General features: G+C 42.4%; 1 protein-coding gene across 1 annotated transcript; it reads right to left on the minus strand.

The window, feature by feature from the left end:
• Positions 1-1,220: 1,220 nt before the first annotated feature.
• oclna (occludin a) lies at positions 1,221-18,784 on the minus strand. The gene is made up of 16 exons (XM_070439485.1): positions 17,777-18,784; positions 17,311-17,531; positions 15,969-16,004; positions 15,663-15,805; positions 14,462-14,633; positions 13,935-13,985; positions 12,829-12,943; positions 10,952-11,012; positions 9,860-9,961; positions 8,846-9,494; positions 8,548-8,715; positions 6,507-6,640; positions 3,511-3,696; positions 3,138-3,309; positions 2,739-2,780; positions 1,221-2,463 (listed from the first exon to the last, which is right to left on the minus strand). The coding sequence occupies exons 1-16, from the start codon at positions 18,765-18,767 to the stop codon at positions 2,365-2,367; spliced, it is 3,342 nt and encodes a 1,113-aa protein (XP_070295586.1). The 5' UTR covers positions 18,768-18,784; the 3' UTR covers positions 1,221-2,364.
• Positions 18,785-21,696: the final 2,912 nt, after the last annotated feature.

Genomic DNA, 21,696 nt, shown 5'->3' on the forward strand with positions numbered 1-21,696 from the left:
CCAGACTTTAATCCCATTGAAAATCTGTAGAAAGACTTGAAGATTGCTGTTCACCGCAGATCCTCATCTAACTTAACAGACCTTGAGAAAATCTGCAAGGAAGCTGCCAAAGGTGCTTCCACAAAATATTGACTAAGGGGTGTGAATACTTATGTAAATTTGAAATTTGCAAAATGTTCTGAAAACATGTTTTCACTTTGTCATTATGGGGTATTGTGTATAGCTGGATGAAGGGAAAAAATCTATTTTGAGTTCAGGCTGTAACACAAAAGTGGAATAAGTCAAGGTTATGAATACTTTCTGAAGGCACTATGTCAGGATCAAAAAAAAATATGAAAAGCGCAAAGTCCAGGTAAAAAGTTAGAGGAAAACCCACCTCAGTCTTCTCAAACCCTAACCCTGGGATAGTTTTATTTTTCAGCAGGACAATTACACAAATATTAATGCAAAAGACTCACTGGATTGGTGTCTGCAATCTAGATCTACTCAGGGTTTTCTAAAGACAACCAGCTTCAGTTAGTTTCACATTGCAGTTTAGGCTTCATCCATACTACGAAGGTGGATATTGCTCGTCTGCCTGCTGCTAACTCAGCAGGCTTGTAACTGCGCGTGCATGATGTTGCACATGGCTAGCACTAGTCGAATGCCAAACTCTTCATTGAGACAATGCTGAAACATAAGTCTATGAGCGAGTCAGTGCCACATTTTAATTTGTGCCGAAATCAAAATGAAAAAAGTTCTTACAAATTCAGCAGGCTATGGTGTGAAATATGCTTTTAGAAGTGCCATCTTTATTTTCCAACTGGGCACAGCTTTCAGTTCAACATCTAGTTTTGATTTAGGCCAAATTTGATTGTTGTCAACTAACATGAAATCAACCCCAAAAAATTGCCTGTCATTGGAATTAGATTAAAAGTTAGGTGAAAAAAGACTCAAGGTATCTTTGTGCCAACAAAAATAAGGGGTTAAATGTGTCCAAAAACAAAAATATATTTTCTGAGCATTCTTATGCAGTACCTCCTAGATATGACATACACTTCAAAACCGCCAAGTCGGAAACTCTGGCATCTTTCTAGAGCGCCGACTTTCCGACCTGAAGATAAGTAATGGTTTGACCACGTTATAAAAGTGTTAATTGCTGGTTAGCTATGATTAATAGTGTTCGCAGTAGACTGACAATGAAAAGTACTAGTATTAAAAATAAGTTATTGCAAAAAAAGTGCTGTTTAATTATTTTATTTAAAAAGACCTTAAGGCATCTTGATAAAAAAAAAAAAAGTCAAAGTCTTTAGCAACTGACAAAAGACCGCAGACCATATTACATCAATATAACTAAGTATATAACAGTATATTCACACATTGAAAAACCTGAGAATGTCTTTAAGAGACCATATAGAAAAACATTTGATTGGGTTGATTTCAACTGTTACGCAAATCTTTATTGAATTTTCAGTTTTAATAAAGTGACCTTGAATATATTACATTTAGGTCAAAAAAGTAAAACAGAACATGAAACAAATGCATAATGATTTACAACAGTTTCAAAGTCTTTAGCAACTGACAAAAAAATTACAGGAGAGGGGACAAAGCATTAGTACATAAAGAGACAAGTATATTCACATATTTACAAATGGCAAACCTTTCATAAGTATAAGTATCAAAACCTGACAATGAGGTTAAGAGAAAATAGAAAGAATAAAAAGTGAACATCTCATCTAAAAGAGGAAGCTGTAAAAAATGTCTAATGTATCAGAGTGTAATCCATCTCACAACATCACAGTTTGAGGTTGTCATTTTGTCCCATCCCTTAAATTGGCTACCAACACTACCAACAGACAGAGTGAGGATAAACTGCACTCTAAGTACCATTCATTATACGAAACAAGAGTGAACACAAGCCTTTGAACACTAAACTTAATGCAGTCATATAAATATATTATTTCTGCACATTCAAATGACCCATTTTTAAAAAGTCACAAAACCCACACATATTTCTACAGCCATTGTCTCGGGAAGTATGTGCGAGATACTTCATGTTTAACAGCTTTGTAGTATACTGTGGATTGGCTGATCCCTAGCACATCCATCCAATCACAGTGGAGATCCTTGGGCAGACACTTCTCAGTGAAGATGCTTAGTATACTGCAACCACAAACCTAATTACAAAGGTTACGTTCTTATATCTACACAAGCATACCACTTATAATAAATGCTCAATACATTGCTTAATTCTAAGTGATATGCTAGTGTTACTAGAGCAGAGCCAAAGAAATAAGTAGAATCTGACTCAAACCCCCAGTGTTACATCTGGCATCAACTCTGAACCAGAAGAAGTATCCTGGCTGACGTCAGGTGATAGGAAGTTCAGGCCCTGCGATCGTAGTCAGCGACCATCCTCTTGATGTGGGACAGTTTGGCCTTCAGGTATTTACACCTGCGCTTCTTCAACTGGTAATCTGCTGACTGTAGACCAGGAAGAATAGGCCAATGAAGGTACATTGTCTTCTGTAGCTGGTCTGAGATCAGTTTTGTTTTATGACTATAATAAGTGTGGTAAGTACAAGTGTATAGAAAGCTGGTTCTAAATCAGTTCACAAGGGACATGATAACCACATGTACTTTCTCAAACTTCCTGACAATGTGGGACTGGGGTGTAGTACTCAGAAGAGACACAAGAGGGAGTACATAAGGAAGTAGATCAAACAAAGAGGCGTTGCTTAAATGTTGTGGATACGTACCTTCTTTATGTCCTTTAGCCTGTTGTACTTTTCCATAGCATCCTGTAGGGCAGAGAAAGATTATTGAAAATGCAAACAAATCTACTTCTCAAACAACTATCCCTCTCATGACCCCTTTCTTCCACACCCTAAAGTTAGCATGTGATTAGGAAACGATGCAACATATCATGGACATTATCTCAATGTTATAAATAGGGACCAGAGTTTTTACTGGCCACATGACCTGACCAGGAAACCTTTAGAGGACCCTAGCTAGTTAGTTAAAGTGCACATTTGAGATTACATTCAGACTGCACAGAATCAGTCACTGATCAACAAATCACCTTGCTTCCCAAATAACTAGTCATTATGTGATCAAGATTAGCCCATTCCTCACCAAACTGATTCCCTCAAACTCACCAGGAACTGGGGGCTTCCCTCCTGCAGCTCATCCAGCTCTCTGTCCACCTCTGACAGGCTCTTGTTGATGATGTCCAGCTCTCCCTGCAGGTCCTTGTACTCCTGGTGATCCCGGTCAAACTCACGCTTGTAGTCCACACGTTCCTGCTCATTGGCAATGGTGGGGAACTCACTGAGGAGAGAGAGAAAGGGGGGAGAGAGGGTGTGTCAGAATACACTTGAAAATGTTATTGTGGAAACCTAGACGGCAATATGTTTTCAGACTTTGTGGCACAGAACAGCAACTTCAATCTTGTAGTATTAATAGTAGCTGTCAACTAAAATACATACAACCATTATCACTACAACCGTAATTCTGTTACTCTCTCTGTACCTGTCGAAGTCATTGTCGTCGTCCAGCTCGTCCCCAGAGGAAGCGTAGTCTGTATCCTGTCCGTCAGTACGGCGAGGACGACCGGCCCGTCTCTTTTTGGGCTTCCCTGCTGCTGAGCTGGCCATCTCTGAGCCACTGCTGTAGGGGGCGCTACTGTGCACAGGGAAGTCACAAACTACTGGAGGACTGGAGACAGACAAGGAAAGAGGGGAGTCTTGATTTAGTACTTTACGAAATGGAGTTGCCCCTATACAAACTGATCAAATTACTCAATTTAGTATTATTAACCATTGACGAACCAAAATGACCCAGATCAGTTAATGCTTCACCTCTCCTAAGCAGTGATCAATGCTGCGGTCTACCTGCTAATACTTCAAGTTAGTGTTGGATTGCTGTTGTAGGCCATTACAGCTACTGCCACAAGCAAAAGTTTAAAAAATATAAATAAATGTAAAAGAAAAAGTGCCATATTTGCACTGCCTATTTTTACTTTGCTGACAGGGCGGAAAACATTTACACTAATGTTGCGTAATGGTGAATTAAAAATAAAAGCAAAACATTTCTGCTTCAAAAAAGCATGACAAGGTGCATTAGTGTATTTCAGTCACCAGTCATACTGGTGGTTGAGTTGCGTAAAGGTTACAAACTTAATGTATGTCGTTTTGCTTGACTTTCTGGGGTGAGTTAAGCCGTGAGTTGACCTACAGTACCATCCAAGACTGATGATTGCACTACAGGAAACATGAACATTTGGTTCTGCCAGAAAGATTTCCTCATGCCAAATAATGATAATAAAAGGATGATTCTGACATGAGACCACTCTCTCCAGCTATATGTGTGATCACACACACGCACCACATGTCTTGCATTCCAGAGTCCAGGGGTGGTATTTCTTTCTAAGTTCCTACATCTAAGATAATCATCCCAGAGATACACACGGTCACTATTGTTCCTTAAAAACAACTGTCTGATATCCAGGTTGTGCGATAAACAGTTTTTACAAATATAGTACAACCACTCTGGACTTTTTTGGGACTAGGTAATGTACATAACTGATCATGGGATGATAGCCAGTTTTTACAAGGGGTCTGGTGACATCTTTTTTGAAGAATTTGATTCAAAAACAAATCCAATCTTGGTGAAATGCCAAGCAAGTTTATGCCTGACTTTCAATATGTTGCTCAAGACAACAGTTTCTCCTCTCCAACAATGGAAATACAGACTTGTTCAATGTGATGATGTCATAGTAAGATGGAGGGGAAATAAGGAATGTCACACTTCCTTCACTACAGCCCTCACCTACCATTCCCATTGTCCTTTCATAGCAGTGTCTTACAGTAAATGGACTTTAAATGGACGGAAGATTTCACCCATTTCCACATTCTCTGTCTTCTGCACAGAAAATCACATATGCCCACAACCCCTGCACAAACACGCCCAGTCATCTCAGTACAGCAGCAACCCCTAACTTGCTATCGTCCCCTCCCAGCAGTGTAGAATAACACCATAAGATTCAACCTCAAACCTGCCATTACTGTGGAAGCACTACACTGGTCTGCACTGACATATGTAGAAAACAGAACAATCTTCTCAAATCAAAGTTTGTCACAAGCGCCAAATACACCTTACAGTGAAATGCTTACTTACAGGCTCTAACCAATAGTGCAAAAGAGGTATTAGGTGAACAATAGGTAAGTAAAGAAATAAAACAACAGTAAAAAGACAGGCTATATAAAGTAGCGTGGCTATAAAAGTATTGAGGCTACATACCGACGCCGGTTAGTCAGGTTGATTGAGGTAGTATGTACATGTAGATATGGTTAAAGTGACTATGCATATATGATGAACAGAGTAGCAGTAGCATAAGGGAGGGGTTGGTGGGTGGTGGGACACAATGCAGATAGCCCGGTTAGCCAATGTGCGGGAGCACTGGTTGATCGGCCCAATTGAGGTAGTATGTACATGAATGTATAGTTAAAGTGACTATGCATATATGATAAACAGAGAGTAGCAGCAGCGTAAAAGGAGGGGGGGGGGGGGGGGGGGGGGGGGGCACACAATGCAAATAGTCCGGGTAGCCATTTGATTACCTGTTCAGGAGTCTTAGAGCTTGGGGGTAAAAACTGTTAAGCCTTTTTGTCCTAGACTTGGCACTCCGGTACCGCTTGCCATGCGGTAGTAGAGAGAACAGTCTATGACTGGGGTGTCTGGGGTCTTTGACAATTTTTAGGGCCTTCCTCTGACATCGCCTGGTGTAGAGGTCCTGGATGGCAGGCAGCTTAGCCCCAGTGATGTACTGGGCCGTACGCACTACCCTCTGTAGTGCCTTGCGGTCGGAGGCCGAGCAATTGCCGTACCAGGCAATGATGCAACCAGTCAGGATACTCTCGATGTTGCAGCTGTAGAACCTTTTGAGGATCTCAGGACCCATGCCAAATCTTTTTAGTTTCCTGAGGGGGAATAGGCTTCGTCATGCCCTCTTCACAACTGTCTTGGTGTGTTTGGACCATTCTAGTTTGTTGTTGATGTGGACACCAAGGAACTCAACTTGCTCCACTACAGCCCCGTCGATGAGAATGGGGCGTGCTCGGTCCTCCTTTTACTGTAGTCCACAATCATCTCCTTAGTCTTGGTTACGTTCAGGGATAGGCTGTTATTCTGGCACCACCCGGCCAGGTCTCTGACCTCCTCCCTATAGGCTGTCTCGTCGTTGATCAGGCCTACCACTGTTGTGTCGGCTGCAAACTTAATGACTTAAATAGGCCACCACCATCTTGTTTCATGAGCTAATGTTCCATGCACCCATGTAGATAGCTTTCCTTCCCTTTGGTAGTTAAAATCTCTTTGTTTAATTCCCAGTATAACATTATGAGATGATAAGACATTATAAGGTAATTGTTCTTTGATAAATTCCACATCTAATCTAGTCTGTACTAAAGTGGGCTGTAGTTGCAGTGTAAGCCTGTTTGTAACTGTACTGTATTGTCTGTACTCACGCTGGGCTGTCATTGTAGGGAGGTTTGTCGTAGTTGGTGCTGGTGTCGTCCAGGTGACTCCTGGATCCTCCAAACTTCTCTGGGTAGTCGGTCAGCACCATACCTTCATCAGGAAAACCTGACACATTGTTCACCTGCAGAGGGGACACAACATATACTTCAGTGACCTAACTCACAACAGCTGAGAGAGCCACAACAGGCAAGATAATCATACTATTTGTACTGTGGCAACAGAACCACCTTGAGATACAAATTGAAAAAGTGTCATCTGAACAGGTAGGCCTATATGTGTAGAGGGGGGCATTGAAATGCAGATGTACAGTAATAGAAGTATACCTCCTCTGGGGAGTGAAATGCCACATCATGCTTAGAGTGAGTGAATCCTCATCAAAACAATGACATACTGTATTTGATGACGTTGTACCAACTTGATAGTAAGACACATTTACACTGACAGGTTGAGACTTGGGATTTCCTTCAGTCCAAAAAAACAAGCAGAAATACTTCCCAGAGCAAAGCCAGCCACTACAGTAATGCTTGGAGCGTCGGTGTTGGGACTTTGTTCAAATCTGAAATAGCTAATTGCATAGGTATAAGGCTAGCAATATGGTAGTACCTCTGACAGGCTAAGTGGAATGTTCACAGTATGGTTTACACCTATCCACTCCTCTCAGATCTCCACAAGTGCATAAGGGGTAGGTACTAAGTAGGTGTCATTTGTAGACAGACAGAATTTTCCCATCAGAGTAATCAGTAGACCAGGGAAGACACACTCATCCATGCAATAACACTGCCTCAGCAATTTCAGAAAGGTTTTCACGAGCCACACAGCCCTTCACCGCCTCTTCAGTTTCTCAGGGTCATGTTGCTGTTCTGTAATGTTGTGCATGTGTCTACTTTTCTTGTATTGGTCAGCATGGGTTTAAATACTAGTTAGACCAGCTCTTCCTCTTTCACATTGTCCTCTAGTGCAAAACTCAAATACCAGCTGTGAGTTTGGTAAAAAAAAGCTGCAGTGTGTAAATGTTAAATAATTTTGTTGGGCCATACTGAAACTTACCTTAACTATCAGCCACTTACTATCTTGACTGAAGTCACACTACATTATCATGATTTAGGTATGTGGAAAGCGGGTGTTCTAAGAACAGTTTCAGAAACCATGATTCATCGTTGACTCATCTTTTTACTTTTGAGCATTGACCATGTTTTTCCTTAACTGCTTACTGTCCTCATTCAACAGAGACAACCTCTTGAAATAATATACCTCCCAACTGCCATTTTTGTTTTTGAGGGCCTTATTCCACCCGCCATTTTACTGACAGAGTGAAACCACCATACACAAACCACACCCAGAAACTGAGTGTGAGAGAGCTCTCTCCTCATACCTCCAATGCTGCTGACTCTGGGAGAACAGGTCTTACTACTTTACCTATCAGACTACTGCTGTAGAACAAAACAGTCAACAGACAGACATATTGGCCTGACTAACCGTTCTCCATGCATGAGAACAACAACTCTGACCGCCGCAGTTTGTTCAGAGACAGAAAACCCTGAAGGGTTAAGGTGAACGAAGTGCTACAATTCTGTGTAGGTTGTCATTCATAACAACTGGAACGGTCTAAAAAAAAAATCCCCTCCTTTCTTCCTTTTTCATACAGCCTTCAGGAAGGGATAGAAACTATAGGGTCAGACAAACTCTGCAGATACGATTTCCTACCTCTAGCACTGTAGCTGTACATGTTTAGAGGAAGTATTACCTTTGAATAGAATCTGAGAGCATTTCAATATTGTAAAATGTCTTCGATCGTTTCTGTCCTATCCTTCATGATCACTGATCTGTTAGCGCCTAACAGGTGAGATCAATATGAAACCGTATTGTCTCATTTCTTACAAGTGTGTTTCCTTTGATCATTGTTTCCACATTTCCTTCCCTCTGAGGTTTTGTGTGGGATGCAAGTGAAAGACAGGAGAGGACACAAGGAATTTAAAAAATATATTTGACATTCATCCCCCATGTGTGCCCATCCACTCCCTAACTCACCCATGCCTCCACGTCCTGGGGCGGGGCCTCCTCGTTGATGATCTTCACCTTCCTCCACAGGACGTTGGACTTGCCATAGTTCCTGATCTTCTGGCGCGTCTTTAAGGCAAACACCATCATGATGATCAGAGCCGCCATCACCAGGAAGCCAAACACTATCGCTATGGCCTGGGTCGGGATGGGGAAGTTGGGTGAGACACACAGACCCAGACACCACCACAGAGATGAGAGGAAGTATGCGGTGAAAGGAGGCACACATACATCCCCTCTCTCACAAACACACACAAAGTACACTCACCTCCTGAGGCTCCACCACACAGTAATGGTAGAGATACTGGTTGACCAACATTCCTGAAACCTGGGGGCCCTGGTACTGGGCACACAGGCCTGCCAGCTGGCTCCCATAGATCGACCCTGTAGATTGAGCCATGGGGTTCACCGCCACCAGGTACACTATAGTCGCTATGAGCATCAGCAGAGCCAGGATAGCACAGATGATCACCACAGCTAGGTAGAACCTTCTAGACTCCGACAGGCTCTGCCTCGACACCACGATGATGAAAATGACAAGGGCCGTGATGAAGCTGAATGCTGCCATGGCAATGATGAATCCTTTGCCCGTGCGAGGGTCATTGTAGTTCCCTCCGAGTCCGCCGTAGCCATAGTTGTTACCGGCGCCATAGGCAGCACCACCGAAGCTACCCGAGTAACCACCGCCTCCGTACGAGCTGCCCCCGTACGAGCTGCCCCCGTAACCACCGAAGCCAGACATGGCCCCCTGGCTGTCCCAGGCCAGCGTAGAGGCCACACAGGCGAATATGGCCACACAGAGGACGATGACGATGATGGACATCAGCTTGATGATGCCCGGGGGAGACGTCCATTTGTAGAAGTGCTGGAACTCATCGTCGGGGTAGTAGGAATACGCCGGCTGGGGTGGCTCATGACTGCAGAGGGAGACAGACAACCGATTAAACGTGGATTGTAACAGAGTGTGGGTGTCAAGTGTAGGAACATAAATTGTAGGATGAGCGAGTTAGCAAAGACAATTGTGTGTGAGACACATATAGAGGAGAGATATAAACTGCCTTGGGTCAACAACACAATCTACAATCTCTATTGAGCAAACACCTCGTATAGTATGACTATTCGCACTACTATGGTTTTCGATAAACATAATACAAGATCAAACCTTTAGGTAAAAGTTCATGCCTTTTCCACCAAAACAAGTATATCAAATATGTATAGGTCAGGAAGGTCATAAACCTTTTGACAAAGATATAGTAGGGGTAAAGTAAAAGTTAAGACTCACTATCCATCTGACTCATAGGGAGGCGGACTCCCGTTGGGCTTGGAAGACATTCCTGAATCCACAGGGGCCCGAAGGGTCTCTCTCTTTAAAACTGTTTGAGCTCTGTTGGAGAGAAAAACATTTGAATAAAGCAAAGAAACATACAGCTCACTGCATCAGTGTCCACAGGAGGGTTACAAAACACAGGGAATAATGACACAAGGCTTCCTCCCCAAGGGAAACAGTGAGAACAAGTGTGACAACAACAAAAAACAGTCCACAAAGAGGTGTTTTCAGTGGGGTATTCAGCTTTAAAAAATGAGAGGACAATTATCTGCAGTATTCTCTAATCCACATAAGCCATATGGCTTGTCAACCAGGTTAAATGTATATCTGCAACATTTTGAACCTGAATAATGACACAGTAACTGACATGTTTTACTGTTTTCTTAAATGAGGGTTGCCCAACTGGCTGCCACAGGACGAATTTGACCTGCGGGTGGATTTATTTGGCCCCCCAAGTTTTATGAACAAAAACAAATGTCATTGTTGGACATAAAAGACTGTAAAAACAAATATAAGCATGGTTTGAAATGATTATGTTTAAGGCAAACATAATATAGATTCATGAAGTAAATCTTCAATCGACAAACTATTTGTAATTATTTTCAGCTCCTCCCCGACTATCCGCTTCAAAGGGGTAAAAAAATCTGCCCTTGCATTAATCTAGTTGATGATCCCGGTGTTAAATCATAGGCTACTCATAACCAATAAAATAATATCAGTAAAGCGTTTGAACTAGGCTGAACAAATGTTGATACAAAAAAAACACTTTTGTTGCGTTTCCAACACGACATTTTAATTCCTATTTTAAAAATTAAGATAACATTGCGAAAAAAGATCATGTGATCTTACCACAAACACGATTTCACAATGAAACAAATGTTCCACAAAATATAGCCAAACCACTCACCTGTTGGAAAATAGTCCGCGCGTCTAACACCAGTGGTTTCTGGTGAAATTCCGTCCGATTCTCAATAACAGGCCACACCTTGTTCAGGTGTGGAATCATCAAAATATGACCCGCCCCTTCACCACACACCACACACCCACATTTCCCCGCCCCCGAATGTGTAGGGTGTCGGGTCTCCTCCTCTCATCTCCATCAGGCAGGCTAGTACCACAATGAAGAGTTGTTACAACGAAAAATGTATTGAAGCGAAACAAAGTCTAGAGAAGTGAAACAATACGAAAATAATCCAAGTCAAATGCACGTGCACTAATACGTTTTATTTTGGCTGCTTGATAGGCCTACAAGAGGCTTCCTCTGGGAGTAGCCTAGGCTGGCCTTTTTCTTTCCCCTGTATGTCTTCCATTCAGTTCGGTGGTAAGCAAGTGTCAAAAGCCAGAAACTACAAACATATTTATATACATCCCTGTGGTACACATATAATGGAAAACATCTAGTTGGTTACAAGTGTTATTGAATACCTGCAGATGCAGTAGGCCTATATCACACAAGTTTGCATAAAGCAGACTGTAATCGATGGAATTTCCATCAGCAAAAATGCTTTACTATAACAATGACAAAAGTAAACTGCCAAGTGTATGCAGACCCTGTTATTTCAGCTTGTGAGCTATCAACAACAACTGCTTGTTTTTCAATTTCAGACATATTTTACTGTATGTTTTTAAGGAGAGTGGCAAACTGACATGCAATAGCAGAGGTGTAGTCTCAAAGACAGCAAGCACCAATTCATCATGACTGACTTTCGAAAGAACCCCCAAAAACATTTCTACATATCACATTTGGTCTAATACAGGAAGACAACATTTAAATGCAATAAAACAAGTGATATGTTTGTTCATAGTCACAAAATGATAGAAGACAGACATAAATATAACAGACATTTATTTACATTAACACACCAAGGCACATGCAAAGGTTATTCACTACTACAAACTGCTAGTCTAACACAAGTGGAGGAAATAAGTAGTGTTGTTTAATGAAACGGTAGAACATGGTACTAAAACTACACAGAAATTAGTGTGGTCATAAAAACTTTCCAAAAAGCACAATCATCACTCAGGAGGGACACCTGTATGTTACCTGATTCTCACAATATGATGATTTGGAAATTCACAAATCCTCCAGATAGTCAGTGTATAACACAGACAGTCTTGAGATACAGCAGTTGAAGAGTTCAGGTAGTAAACCATACCCAAAGTGAGCCATAGTATCAAGGTTACCTCATAAGTTAACTTTGGATAGTGGTTGAACAGTGGTTGTAAAGTTTGCACAGTGATTGAGTAAAAACAAAATGGATTGCAACATGACAATCGCATTACTCTAGTGTTCCGATGATTCAGTGAGCTAGGAGTCAAGGAATGGAGGGAGTATAAAAACGTGATTGATTAAAGCATGTAATGTGTAAACGCATGCAACAATTTCCATGATCCATCATTCGTTTGAAGGATTATAGGCTAATCCTATTCTCCCTTTGTGAAACACTTGAGCAGCTGGTGTTGCGTGAGTATAGTGAAATGGATTAGAAGGCCTTATATACAGTGGTATGTCCAGTTACAGTACCATACTTGTCTTTGTTTGCATATCAAGGTCATTTTTCAGTAAAAAAGTAAAGCATTGCTCCAGATGCCCCTTTGGTCAATTCTCCATCATGCGCACACACACACTCCAGTTTCTTTTGTGGTTTAATTAAGAAAATGTACGTGTGTAACCAGCTTGTTCCGGTTCAAAAAGAAGTGCAGTCTCTGAAAGGAAAAGGACACCATTTTAAACCACCGTTCCAACCATTCTGAACCGGTTTCATTCAATTCATTCAATCAAATTTAAACTAAAAATGGCTCCCATCTGTTTGCACTGGTCCCCATATGTTTTCCATTATTTTAAACTGGTCCCTACTAGTTTTAACTGGTCTCCTACTGGTTCCCAGTGGTCTCCCCAGACAGATAGGCCATGCTGGTTTAGCCGTAGCCATCGTTCCACTCCATGACCTTGTCGTACTCGTGGATCTTCTGTTTAATGTGGGCCAGTTTGTTCTTCAGGTATTCACAGCGCTCCCTCTTCTCCTGGAACGTAGGATCCTAACAGCGAGAGAGAGAAGAGTAGCTTCAGATTTCTTGAATTTTCAAACCCAACCAAACCAATCAGTTATCCTGCAATGTTCTGGCAAATCAAAATCCAGTTTAAAGAGTTACTGGTATTTGCGTCATTGCATGGCAGAAAACCTCTTATGGGCTAAGCATAATGCATATGAATTAGCTCTGTGTCAAATATCAAAAAGACCATGTAAGGCCAATAACATGCCACATGTAGAACTCTGGCATTCAAGCGTGGATAATTCTGATATTAAACAGCTTTGTGAGTTAGTAGAGTGTGCCAGGAAGAAGAAGCTTAGTACTACTTCTTTATACAAGTTCAGCTTGTTTTTTCCCTGACCCCACTCCTTTTAAATAAAGAAGGATAGAGACTATCAGCACTGTGCTGAATATGAAGTGATGCCGTTTCCTCTAACTCTAGGTTTCGAGAAAACACAATGAGCCCATTCATGTGAGAAGGTTTGCAAGGAAATTCAATACTCCCTCATGCCGGAACAGAAGCACACACGTTATGTTCTTCTATCCTCGTCGGGACCTAAAATAAATTTCCTTAAAAAAAATATAAGATTTTCCCTAATCCTAATCCTAATCTAACCCTAATTGTAACCCGAACCCCTGAATTTAAGATAACCAATGTCCCCACGAAGGAGAAGTTTCCTTGTTTTATTATCCTTGTGGGGACTTTGTGATTTTAAGGACCCACAAGGATAGAAGAACCAACACACACACACACTTCCTCTCTATGACCACTCATGCTTGATTCATCTTTCCCACAGTGGCAGTATAGATTAACAACCACTGGCACCCAGGTGACTTACTACACCCTGTCTGCTAATGGTGCTTAATTTACAAGGATAGGCTAGGTCTTTTAATCTGAATATAGGGCCAATTGGAGTTGGAAACTGTTACAATATGAGCAGCTGAATTAGTGAATGGGCAGCTGAATGATTGAGAGAAAGGCAGGGGACAAACTCACATTTTTCTTCCTCTGGTACTCCTGAAGGATTTTGTTTACGCGGTCATACTCCTGGTGAAAAAAAGATAATGCAAGATTGTAATGAGTTCAAAAATCAGGAAACTTCAGGAATCAAAAGTACAGTTTGATGGCTTTGAGAGGAAGTGGAGGGTGGAGAAGTTACAGGAGAGAGGAAATAGGGGGGGAGGATTCAAGGAAGTGTGGGGGGGGGGGGGGGGGGGGTGAGGCAGAGCACCACAATGAGAGCAGAACAAACAACTATTTAGTGTTGATATTCTCAATATGGCTTCCTCTCATTGTCTCCATCGGCACTGATCTGAAAACATGCTAGGTGAAAGCAATATGGCTGACGTTTATAATGCTATTTCCTGTCACCTATCCAGTTCTTTTAATATCAGTGTTAATTCCAGCAGACAAAGAGAGAGGAAGACTCTTAGACCAAATAGATGCGAGCAATGAGAAAAGAACAAAAACAATAAACAGGAAGTGAATGTGTGGTTGCGTAACAGCAGGACATGGCCAATCACCATCTGACTGTTGGGGTGCTGGGGTAGGGCACGCATCATGGCGTCCAGCTCGTCAAACTTCCTGGTGGTGGCCTGCACGTCAGCGTGGAGCTCCTTGTACTCAGAGTACTGGTCATTGAACACAGCCCGGTACTGGTCCCGCTCATCGACTGTACGGATGGTTGGGTACTTACTGCAGGGGGGAAGAGAGGGCAGCGGAGGAACAGATTCATTATTACAACACGAGAGGCAGAAAGAAAAGGGGGCTTCCTCCATGGCAGACAGTGTAACTTTACTTCCAAAAACAGGTCTAGAAAGAACACAGGGTAGCCTACTTACTACAGTGAAACAGAGATCAGTCACACTTTACATAAATTAAATGTATTACTGCAAGGTATTAATGTATTTACTTTACAAAATGTATATTTATTAAGGTATACAGTTATTGTTGTCAATGTAAATACAGTTACTACACCCTTTACTAATTAGAAACACCATTTCCCTGTCTTATTACTATTCAATGTAACCTAATATGTACATACCATGCAGAACTGGGTAATTACATTCTGAGTACTAAAATAGTTGCAAGGCATTAGGGCAACTCAATGTAAAGTGTTAAACTTAAACAGGCTTAATGATTATAGGAGGGATAAAAAACTAACAGGGTCATTGTTATGGGAGTGATAAAAACAACAAAGGATATTTACATCAGGAAGGCCGAAAATTCAACATTGTGCTCACTACGAGTGGCGAAAATGTGTGGGATCAAAAACAGCAAAGAAGCAATTTTTCTCCTGAACGCTTAGGATTTGCCCCCAAAATGTCCAGAGAAATAAAATTACAATTCCTGTCTAGACTGGTTAGGCAGAGCTTGAATTTGCATATGGCTCATGGTTTTTGTTTAGTGGGAAGTACAATCAGCCCACATGACATTCTACTTACAATACCGCCAGAGGACTCAGTAAGCGTTGCACATAACACATTCTACCTTTGTGCTAGATTGACTGTCCTTTTTTACACCCGCTTAACATTACAGGGCAGATATTTGTCCTAATAATTTTACATCCTGAGCATAATTCCATGCACCAATGAAATCTCTGTGCATTCCCTGAAAGCTTTCAAATAAACTCAATTCAGATTTGAACATGGTGCTTGAATTCTATCAATAAAACCCCTGTATCAACTACTCTCCCACTGCCCTGTGTGTGAAGGTGCCACTCACGCTATATAGTCAGGCATGATGACTGGTTTGGGGATGTGACCAGAAGGGATAGCTCCCTGTAGAACCTTCGGTGGCCCTGCCTTGGGTACCGCAGTCTGGATGGGAACCACAGTAGAACCCTGAATTGGCTCTGGAACCGGCATCTGGGAGAAAGAAGAACAAAGACAGAACCATAGAAATATGAAATATAGACCATGGTTGTACCTGGAGTATGTGTAACACTGTAAGGAGCTGATCAACACCATAGATTTCTTTCTTGGCATTAAGCCATAAATAAAAACATTAAGCTCAGCGGTAAATGCTTACCAAAGACCTCGCCGCAGGGAAATCTGTCGTATGCATCTGCGTAATAACAAAACAGAAGTTGTGCAAGTCTAAAATGACACTTCTGCAAAAAGAAATAGAGCTTATATTTTTGTAATATAAGACTGCATATACACTGAGTGTACAAATCATTATGAACACATTCCTAATATTGAGTTGCACCCCCCTTTTGCATTCCACAGAGATGCTGGGCCAGGTTGACTCCAATGCTTCCCACAGTTGTGTCCTTTGACTGGATGTCCTTTGGGTGGTGGACCATTCTTGATGTACATGGGAAACTGTTGAGCATGAAAAACCCAGCAGCGTTGCAGTTCTTGATACAACCAGTGCGCCTGGCAGCTACTACCATGCCCTGTTCAAAGGCACTTAAATCTTTTGTCTTGGTCATTCACCCTCTGAATGGCACACATACACAATCCATGTCTCCATTGTCTCAAAGCTTAACAATCCTTCTTTAACATGCCTCCTCCCCTTCATCTAGACTGACTAAAGTGGATTTAACAAGTCATGTCAATAAGGGATCATAGCTTTCACCTAGTCAGTTTGTCGTGGAAAGATCAGGCGTTCTTAATATTTTGTACACTCAATGTATACAGCATACAGAAAGACATGGTCACACTTGATTTGGAAAGTCCATCTGTAGATGCTGTACAGATGGTCAAACTATCTGTTGCTAAGCAAGGTTAAGTTTAGTTCTAAAATAAGGGTTCAGGTTAGTTCTCGAAAAAGGGTTAAGGTTAGTTCTAGAATAAGGGTTAGGGTTAAGGTTAGAAGATAGTTTAATGTTACTGAGTCTGTAGAGCATCTACAGATGGACTATCCAAATAAAATGTTAACAAAAACTATTGCTCCAATCTTTTCATAACTACAACAGATTTTCTTCCTCACATGAGAACTGAATGAAAGCGATAGAACAAGTGGTACCTGAGCTGCCTAGCAATTAACATAGAACATAGCAAGCTACCATGGCAACCCCCATCCACTAATGAACAATGTTCTCTCAATGGACCATCACGCAGTGTGAACGTGCACATGCACACCCCTCTCACATTAGTGTAGTGGTTCACACAGCTTTATTTTCATTGCCAAGCTTGCATCAACTGTTGGATTTTCTGATTCAGACACCAATGAAAGCAAATAATATGTATTCACAGAGTACATTATTTGTGTTACTTACCTGCAACTTACATTTCTGTGAGGATGTGTAACTTTCTTCTCAGTCCTAACTTTTAACCCAACCCCGTGCCTCAGGCACACACCCAATCTCACCTCCAGGCCGTACTTTTAACCTAACCCCGTGCCTCAGGCACACACCCAATCTCACCTCCAGGCCGTACTTTTCCCGGTACATGCGTGCCTGCTCGTGCCTCCACAACTTCAGACACACAATGGCCCCGATCAGGTAGATCACCATGGTGACGAACAGAAAGATGATGGCGGCTGTCTGTCCGGCCTCGGTGCGGCAAAAAGCCCCGTTGATGCCATTGTTGAAGATGGGAAGGGAGCAGAGACCGCCCCGCGTGGTGTCTCTGACGTAGACTACAGCTAATAATGATAGTAGTATGGTCATTTAGTAAATACTTTTATCCAACGTGTCAACACAGTTACTGTATATTATTATAAAATGTATGGCCCATGCTGGAGTCAACCACAACACTGGTGTTACAAGTATCATGCTATAACCAGCTAAGCAGTTGGAAGAACCACAAATAATAGTAACCATCATCATAGTTTGCATTGACATAGCATTGTATTCTCTCTCTAAAGTGTGTAGTTCACGTCCCACCCACCTGCAGCCATGTAGAGCACGGCCATGGCAAGGTTTATAGTAAACTCTGTCAGTGGCCACCAGGAGGAATCCAGTAGGATGGTGCGGTAGTACATAGTCATCCCGATCACCAACAATATCACAGTCACTATCCAGGCCAGCCCCGCCACAACTAACACAAACGGAGTCTGAGGACCCGAGTAGTAGGACCCTCCGGTGCCCGCTCCGTACATCCCCCCTCCGTAGCCTCCATATGCACTTCCAGGCGAGGAGTAGCCAAACATGTTGAACCACTCGTTGTCCTTGTGCACATAGGCGCACACGCAGGCGAACACCGCTGCACCCAGCAGCAGCTCCACGCATCCCAGAATCCTCAGCAGGCCTGCCCAGGACTTCATGTAGCCGTAGCGCTCGTGGTACTCTTCCACCCGCTCGCTGTAGGTGAGCGCCGTGTGGAGTGTGCGTCCCGAAATTGACTCTTGGTGGTCGCCCACTCCCAGGAGCTCCTTGCGGGAGTTGTAGCTGCTTCCCCCTGACCCCCCATAGGGGTCCCGGTAGGATCTGGGCAGGGAGGGCGAGTGTGGGGGCGAGCAGCGCACCCCGCCACTGGTGCTGTTGTTGTTGTTAGAGGAGGAGGAGGAGGCAGGCATGGGGCAGGGCTTGCTGCTGCGGAGGCTGGTCCCTCGGAAGAAGCTCTTCCACGAGTCCGGGATGAAACGGTGGACCGGTTTGATGTCGAGGGCAGGGTCTAGTTCGAGGTGTGGATCTGGGTCAGGGTCTGGGTTGTCCTCACTGACGCTGGGGTCATACTCGGGCCCCACAGGGGGCTGGTCGGGCAGGGGAGGGGGCGGAAGGGGATCAGAGCTCAGGGCTAGTTCGGTGCTCCGCTGGTACCTCAGGGGTTGAAGGTCAAAGGGGTCGTTTCGGCATAGGGAGCCTGGCGGGACCTGGTCGTAATGGGGTTCATGACGGACACGCTCAGTGCGGCCGCAGGGACCTCCTCCAGAGGTCATGGGGAAAGAGATGAGCCCTGCACACACATACCCGCACACGAGTACACACACACACACACAAATGTTATAGTGCCCTTTTCAAAACAGCTAAATATCAAAACTTTTTTTATTTCACAAAAGTATTAAAAATCTTTTAGGATTGGCATGATGATGAAATAAGTACAGCAAGAAGAGACTACAAGAGCACAATACATGAGGAAAGCAGAAGCAGGAAATGTGTCAAAACAATCAGAAATCCCAGATCCCAAACTTAAAAAACAGGCACACCACTGATAACGTCAACCAAACATGCACAATGTAATGGTAAACCAAACCATAGATACCAGCCCAAAACTATATGCTGACCCAAGCACCATAGAAAACTAACACTAAACCATAGGTCATCAAGAAGGGTAGAGAACTGGAGTACCTGCACTTAGGGTGTTTTCACACTTGGTCCCTTTCAGCCTTTTTCTTTTGCGGTTTGCTTAATTTTTTAAGCAACACTCCAAAGAAAACTCAGACCCCTCAAAAGATCCCCAGAAGCGAACCGAACTGAGACCATTCTTAAGAGGTGATCTGAGTTCGGTTTGCTTGAAGTCCGTCGTCCAGTTCCCATTTTTAGGACAATGTGAACGCAACACTCCCCAGGTTCACGTGTCATTATTCCCGCACCACACACTAGACTACTGCAACACCGTTTCCCCTGCCCTAAACCCTCACATTGGTCCCACAAAAGAGAGAATATGATGATGTTCAGGTTCCCCCCCCCAAAAAGATGGCTTGTCCTGCTCTTTGTAAAAGATCCAGAGTGCCAGATCCAGATGTTGGAGAAATATCTTGGTTCCTTTCTAAACATGCAAAGAGGACAAAATAGTTGAAGTGAACTGAGTTATTTAGCACTTTAAAGAGGACTGCGATCAGTTCTTTTAAAGAGGACAATATGTGAAAACACCCTAAAAGTACCAATGAATGAGTGCAAGTTGAGTCAGGAACACATTTTTGTGCCACAACTAAATAAGGAGGTGGTCAAATAGGCTAGCCTACATTGGACTATTGAGTACTGGAGTCATTTCCCTTACGAAAAAAAGATTGCAGTCAGAGTGCAGTATAACTGCAGTTTTTTTTTACACTGCTGCTACTCGCTGTTTATTATCTATGCATAGTCCCTTTACAAATTACCTCAACTAACCTGTACCCCTGCACATTGACTCGGTAGCAGTACACCCTGTATATAGCCTCGTTATTGTTATGTCATTTTCTTCTGTTACTTTTTGATTTTATATAATTTTTTTACTTTGCATTATTTAGTTAATATTTTCTTAACTCTATTTCTTGAACTGCATTGTTGGTTAAGGGCTTGTAAGTAAGCACTTCACAGTAAGGTCTACACCTGTTGTATTTGGCACAGGTGACAAATAACATTTGATTTGAGTTAGAGTGCAGTACAACTGCTGCAAATACTGCGTCCAAAATACCACAGTCGACTGCAGTTACTGCACTTTTACTGCAGTTTCAAAACTGCAATCTTTTTTTGTAAGGGTTGGATAGTCAGCGAAGTGTTGCTTTAATTACTAGCAGTAGTGACACAAAAATATATTATTGATGATCATCAGCCAGCATGCCATCTTCAATTGGAGAGGATAAATGATGTTATTAGATGATGATAAATGAACATACTGTGTTGGAATACCTCTTTCACACGCAGTCACTCAGCACGACTTACATTGGCTTGCAGGTCAGAGTGCAAACCTTGTCTGGACATACAGATTATACATACATCCAGGAATCACCTGCAGACACAAAGATGAGTCTTTGGGTTTATACACACATTAAATGGATACACATTCTACAATGTAATTGACTAAAAATGCAAGTCTCCAAAATCATATAGGTGGTAAAAGAAAAGAGTAGCCCGGGGCTAAAGCACTATATCATTATAACCTACTGATAAAACAAATAAAACAATGCATTTTGAATTGCCCTGCAATTTGTTAAAGCAAACCATTCAAAATATCTATAACACTATTAACAAACACATAAGAGTATTTCACAGGTGAAGTAAAACAACCATTGAAAGACAGGAATAATTAGGCCTACCATGCGAATCTTTATATTATTGCTTATTACACTATCACTTGACTTGAAACAAAATATAACTTAATACAGTAACGTTAACGTTATATTGTATCCAGCACCCCTGACTCAGTTGTTTCAAAGGGCACGTTCGCTGTCATGGCACTTCAGTCTACCTTTTCAGTGTCTGTGAATGTTGGATTTAGTTTTGTCGCATTTAATAATAAAGACAAGTTTATAACCTACTTGGACGTAATAGTGGATTGTGCATTTGGTAAGGCTATCAGCAATAGGCTATCCGAATGCAGTCGCGACGAATTAGAAACTTGGCACCATTCTCCGGCAACACTGGAGTGAAAAGTAGCTTCTGAATATGTTATGGTAAAGCTATAGGCTTCTGTCTACGTGGTCATTTACAAAAATTGTGATTATTAGAGTGCGTTGTTGAAATAGTTTGGGCTTACCGTTGCCCTTGCTAAATTAGCTTGTTTTCTCCAGTAGTTTTTCTCCCAGTTTTTTCCCTTGCAGCTCAGAGGTTGTTTTCCACTAGATAGCGCAGACTTTAACCACGTGACAAGCCCATCCCTGGGAGTGACGTCAGTCGAAAAAGTACGATCTACCTGTAGCATCGCGCCAAGAAGTGAGCCCGATTTAGCTGTCCCGGCACACCGCTTGACCCATTTATTAGTCCTAAAGTGCACTGTCCTCCCACTGGCCAGGTCAGATCAGCCAAATCGAGCGCACCTGCAATTAGACTAGAGGACTGTGTGGAAATAAGATCACACTAGGGAAGTGATACTGATGACTAATTTATGACTGGGTATCGAAAGTGTAGGCACACAGCCTAGAGGTAGCCTATCACTGTTTATCTCTC

This window comes from Salvelinus sp. IW2-2015, linkage group LG4q.1:29, assembly GCF_002910315.2.
Source record: "Salvelinus sp. IW2-2015 linkage group LG4q.1:29, ASM291031v2, whole genome shotgun sequence".
In the NCBI taxonomy this organism is placed as follows: domain Eukaryota; kingdom Metazoa; phylum Chordata; class Actinopteri; order Salmoniformes; family Salmonidae; genus Salvelinus; species Salvelinus sp. IW2-2015.